Source organism: Xiphophorus maculatus, chromosome 19, assembly GCF_002775205.1.
Source record: "Xiphophorus maculatus strain JP 163 A chromosome 19, X_maculatus-5.0-male, whole genome shotgun sequence".
In the NCBI taxonomy this organism is placed as follows: domain Eukaryota; kingdom Metazoa; phylum Chordata; class Actinopteri; order Cyprinodontiformes; family Poeciliidae; genus Xiphophorus; species Xiphophorus maculatus.
The window spans coordinates 6,828,239-6,834,057 of record NC_036461.1 but is presented as its reverse complement, the minus strand read 5'-3'; the positions used below and the strand labels follow the sequence as shown (position 1 = coordinate 6,834,057).

Here is a 5,819-nt window from a genome sequence, read left to right as displayed (position 1 = left end):
AATAAACTGAACTGAAACTGAAGTGAGCATCTCCAAGAAGCTTAATCAGAAGAGGCAAACACTAAGTGTCAACAGCATCAGATTTCATCGTCCTTCAAATTGTGGGAACTTCTCAGAAACTTGCATGTCTCCAGTCCCTTTCTCCAGATTCTGGGACTTTGATTTCCAAATTAAAAATGCAAAATTACCTTTGACCTTTGATGGGACTTTGGGGTCTCTGTTGGATGGATGGATGTTGTGGTGGCTGATGCACTGGTCTCAGCTGCAGTAGATGCCTTGTGAATCTCCCTCATATTCTATAACTGGCTTTGCTTCACAATCCTCCCAAGACGGCAATTATCCCTGTTGCTTGAGCACCTTTTTCAACCACACATTTCCTTCCACTCAACTTCACATTAATATGCTTGGATACAGCACTCTGAACAGCCATTGTATTTAGTGATGATGTTTTGCAGCTTATGACACACTTTTGGGTTGTATCAAATAACGTTCTGCCAGCCATTTGACAAGTCAGCAGTCCTTTCCATATTTATCAAAAATAAATCTGTTTTCTTTTGGTGCAATGAAACATTGCAATAATGAACAGTAAATTTAAGGCAATAATTATAAAAATTTAATATATGTGAGCTTAACTCTTTTAATTATAAAAACAAATCCACTTTACACTAAAAGTCAGTTTATCCCAACTCATCTTCCATTCAATAATTAGCCGGTTACCTAAAAGCCCACCTATAATTGGAACTTAATTACTAAGTCAAGTGAATCATATGTTTGAAAGCTTCTTTTTTTTCTGTTAATTGTGATAGTTTTCCACTTAAAATTAATGAAAACATGATTTTTAAAATATTAAAATTTATTGTATATAAATTATTACATGAAAACCCCATTGAAAACCTCATTTCACCAAATATTGATTTCTGAACTCTTCTTGAATTAAAACATAACTATTGTTGTTTCTAAATTATTATGAACTTGTTTTCTTTGCATTATTTGACGTCTGAAAGATCTGCATCTTTTTCGTTATTTTGACCGTTTCTCATTTTCTGGAAATAAATACTAAATTTTTGCTTGGAATTTCAGACATATCGTTAGAAGTAAAATAACAATGTTCATTTTACTCAAATATATACCTATAAAAAGTAAAATAAAAAGCTGATCATTTTTAGTGGACTCTTAATTTTTTTTTATCCATATTATATGTTTAAAAGCCCACATAGAGGAGGGGGTGGGGAAGAAGAAGGGAGGGGGATGTGGAATGAGGATGGAGAGACATGAGCAGAGAGAGAGACGGAGACGGAGTGTAGCAGAGGGAGGGAGAACAGCGACTCGGTTATTCACGGACCCCTAACAGAAGGAACCAGGACCAGAACCGAACAAGGCAGCCTCAAACAGTTAACACCGATCATGGACTTCCAATCCCGGGGAGCGAGCGGCGGAGCGGCGGTCAGACTGGAAGCTGCTGACTTTGGTCCCCTCCCGGGTTTGTGGCCCCCTCTCGTCCTCTGAAGCCGGCGGAGGAACTTCACCGGAAGCCCCGGAGAGGCGCAGCCGGACACTGGCTCAATAGACTCGGTGTATGAGAATCATAAAGGAAGGTCCTGTGCTATAAAAGTCCATGCGTTCCTCGGAGTTTGTTTTTGGGTCAGAACCATGCACACTCAGCGCGATGTCATTTATTTAAACTGCAGCGGAGCGCAGCGGGAAGGATGCGGAGCTTATCCTCGCTGTGTGCGCAGCACTGTGCGTGGAGCCAAGCGGAGCGAGTCGGCGTGAACAGGGGAGACTTTCTACTTTTCTGAAGGTGAGAAAATTCAGGATTGGGAAGCCTTTTGAATTTATTAGACAGAAAACTTTGTTCTCTGAAAAAAACCCTCTTTATAGGGCTTAAAATGTATCTGTCTAATCAAAAAGGATTTATAATTTTCCTCTGATAGTAACAGATCTCCTGTACAATAAAGTCCGAACTTTCTTCTCCAAACGGCATCAACGAGCTTGGATTATCATGTTTCAAGTCTGATGCTGAAAACCACGCTTAATAATCGCGGTCATCATAATCAGCCTCAGCTTGATGGCTTATTTGCCCCCCCAACACCCCAAGCCGAGAACATTACATAACTATTGAGCTGCCTTGGCCAGAAATCAATGCAATCTGTCAACAGGCTGCTGCCGTTTCATCACTTCTCACTGTCCGACTAACAAACACAAAGAATGCATCCCAATCACGCTGTCATCAGAGCTCCAGCAGGAGGTTTTAGTGATGAGTTTTCTTGATTTTTGACAATTATAACAGATTGTTCCCCCTCCTCCTGAACCCAGTGATGAAGAAACTATCCACATTTGTTTAAATGCTCTGACCTTGTAGTCACAGCAGTACCTTTCCTCTCTGTGAGAGGCCCACATCGATCTTAGTTGTGTCCCTCTGCAAGGAATTTGTTTCATCTTATCTGTGCTGACAGGCGGCGTTCATCACCTTCCTACAGTCCTCCTCTCCTCCGGCACCACCAGACTTAATGAATCAGACACGGGGAAGAATACAAAGTCTCGCTGAGAAAAAAATGCAGAGCAGGAATTTGACTTTGGAGCAAGCAGGCTGCTCTTATCTTGAGGTTGAACTCAGTAGAGGAATGCTGCTCTGTGCAGTATTTTTGCTGGTTAGTTGTTTTCGGCGTATATTTTGCTTCACTGTCAACTTGTGAAGCAGAGAAACTCCTTTTCATGCATTCTCTCTATATCCATTTAAATATTGTGCTACACCTATGCATCTGAATAAATATATTTATATTATTATCTGTATACTCTCTTGCTCCAATTTACAGTAACTTAATGCAGTTTGGTAGAATAAAAGCTTCTTTTTTGACAAGCAGAAATGAAACCTAATTTTTTTTGTAAATTGTGTTTCTACTGCAGGTTTGCGTGTGAAGCCACAATGGTGTTTTGTTGAGGAACTGTCATCAGGTCATGACGTGATGATCCCCAGGAATGCATGCGACTTCATCAATCCTCAGCACCACGCTCTGAATTCTGCTTTGTGAGCCAATGAAAAAAATGTGATGGACTTTATGAACCAGTTCAGAAATGGGTGGGTGTGGGTGAAGGAATAACATCCATTAGTGTATTCCCATTTTTTGGGGAACCTCAGGACAACCAATTACTGAGGAATTGCTGAGGACTTTTTGCAGCACCAGGATGGACACAGTACATAGATCTTATGATTCCTCAGCTGGAATTTCTGATTCTTATTATTTCATTAAATTATATAGTTACTTTCTCTGATGTTGCTGTATTGATTCATATGAAATGGAGATACTGTGGCGTTTATGGAGTAAGGACTGGACCTCCTTAGTAAGACCATGGATTCCTATACTGTTAGGCCTTCATCTCCAGTTTTCACGAGCCTCTAACTGTCCCGAAGAGTGCCGCTGTGACCGGACCTTTGTTTACTGCAATGAGCGGAGCTTGACCTCAGTGCCTCTGGGAATCGGTGAGGGCTACAAGACCATTTACCTACACAATAATCAGATCAATAATGCCGGCTTTCCGCTGGAGCTACACCATGTGGCCTCTGTGGAAACTGTGTATCTCTATGGTAACCAGCTTGACGAGTTTCCAGTTAACCTGCCAAAAAATGTAAGAGTTCTCCATCTGCAGGAGAACAACATTCAGACCATCTCTCGGGCAGCTCTGGCTCAGCTTCTTCGACTGGAGGAGCTGCATTTGGATGATAACTCCATTTCTACTGTTGGAGTGGAAGAAGGGGCATTTAGGGAAGCCTTGAGCCTAAAGATGCTCTTCTTGACCAAAAACCACCTGAGCAGTGTGCCTATTGGTCTCCCAGATGACCTGAAAGAGCTAAGGTTGGATGAGAATCGGATTGCGGTCATTGCAGAGGAAGCATTTCAGAATGTCACCCGGCTGGAACGCCTGCTGTTAGATGGGAACTTGCTAACAGATGAAGGGATCTCACCTGGGACTTTTCAAGACCTGGTCATCCTGAGAGACCTGTCTCTAGCACGAAACTCATTAACTTACCCTCCCCCGCTCCTTCCTGGGGAGATGCTTGTTAAGTTAAACTTTCAGGAAAATCAGATAACCAAGATCCCTGTGAAAGCTTTGGCAGATCTGCACAGGTTAGAGAAGTTAGATCTTTCTAATAACCAGCTGCAGTCACTGGTGACGGGAGTCTTTGATGGGCTTGGGAGTCTCAGGCAGCTCACTGTCCGGAACAACCCGTGGCTCTGTGATTGCGGCATGCATTGGGTGGTGTCATGGCTCAAATCTCTTCCTGCATCATTGAATGTGCGTGGGTTCATGTGCCATAAACCTGAAAAGTTCCGAGGTATGGTGATCAGAGAGCTGAGCGCTGACCTGGTCCACTGCACAGAGCCTGCTTCTACATTTGGCACTGCTATGAACGCAACCATTTCCATTTCAACAGACTTCCCTTTGGTTACTCGACATGTTTCCTCCTCAAAACGGCCCCTAACCACACTGCCCACCCTCTACACCATCTACACAACCAGGGAGGATGGACTGCGGACTAAGCAGCCTCTACAGGTTACTTTCACAATCTTAAATGGGTCGGATATCCATGTACGCTGGTTGGCTTCTTTTCCAGTCACTGCCTACAAGGTGACCTGGGCCAGGATGGAGCCCAGTCTGACCGGAGACACGGTCAGAGAGAGGATAGTGGGTGGGGATCATCGAGGGATCCGACTGACTAATCTTGAACCCAAGTCCACGTATCGGATCTGCGTTATTCCCTTGGATGCTTTCAATAATTACAGGCCCAAGGATGACACTCTGTGCACCGAGGCTGTGACAACTGCAGCCTTTTTCAGCCCAGATAACAACAACAGAAGACGCTTTGGGCCCGAGCAGGCAACACAGCCAGAGTCTGGCTCGCCACTCCTTCTGGCTGGGCTCATCGGTGGGGCTGTGATTGTGGTGCTGGTGGTCCTGCTCAGTATCTTCTGCTGGCACATGCACAAGAAGAGTCGCTCAGAGTGGAAGTACAACCGGGGACGTAGAAAAGACGATTATTGTGAGGCTGGCACCAAGAAAGACAATTCCCTCCTGGAAATGACTGAAACAGGCTTCCAGATAGTGTCGCTCAACAATGAGCAGCTCCTCAAGGGAGATTTCCGCATTCAGCCAATCTACAGCCCTAATGGAGGAGTCAGCTTCAGAGACTGCCCCCCAGTGACCACCACCACAATGTACTGCAAGAATAACGTTCAGGACCACGATTCATGATGGTTCTAGAAAACCATCAGGAGTTTCCTAAAACTGTTCGGACATTTTTGAACTCTGTAAAGTTAAAATGATTTAAAAGTTGTCTTCAAAATTGTAATTTATACAACTGACTTGACCATCTCTTTTACATAACATTGTTGGATTTATAGGTTGTTGTTTTTTGGAGTAGTGATGTTGCAGTTCTGTGCACAAACGCATATAAAAAAATATTTTTTTTTCTTAAGAATTGAGGATGTTTTACTGCTATTGTGTAAGGTTTTTGCTGATGATTTTTATAAGGAATCTTGATAGACATGAGGATAACAGATTTTCACCACTAGAGGGTGTAGTTTTCCTGCTATGAGCTGTGTGGTTGCCGCTGAAGTCAGGTGAGAGTATTAGATTCTTCAAGAAGTGTTGGACCATATGCAAACCATTTTCTCTCTGCTTTAGAAAGAAATTTAAAGGTCACACTCATTAAACACTCAGAAAGTGGCAGGCTGCAGAGCTTTCACCTGCGTCTCCAGTTTAATACATCATCACAGCAAAGTGGGTCTTGTTATCAGCACCTGCTGTGATTGGTGTTG

At 43.3% G+C, this 5,819-nt stretch overlaps 1 protein-coding gene across 1 annotated transcript; it reads left to right on the top strand.

Moving 5' to 3' along the window:
- Nucleotides 1-1,294: 1,294 nt before the first annotated feature.
- On the top strand, nt 1,295-5,479 carry LOC102227762 (leucine-rich repeat transmembrane protein FLRT2). Its single transcript, XM_005797796.2, has 3 exons — nt 1,295-1,595; nt 1,689-1,801; nt 2,908-5,479. Exon 3 carries the CDS (start codon nt 3,298-3,300, stop codon nt 5,251-5,253), a length of 1,956 nt encoding a protein of 651 aa, XP_005797853.1. The 5' UTR covers nt 1,295-1,595; nt 1,689-1,801; nt 2,908-3,297; the 3' UTR covers nt 5,254-5,479.
- Nucleotides 5,480-5,819: the final 340 nt, after the last annotated feature.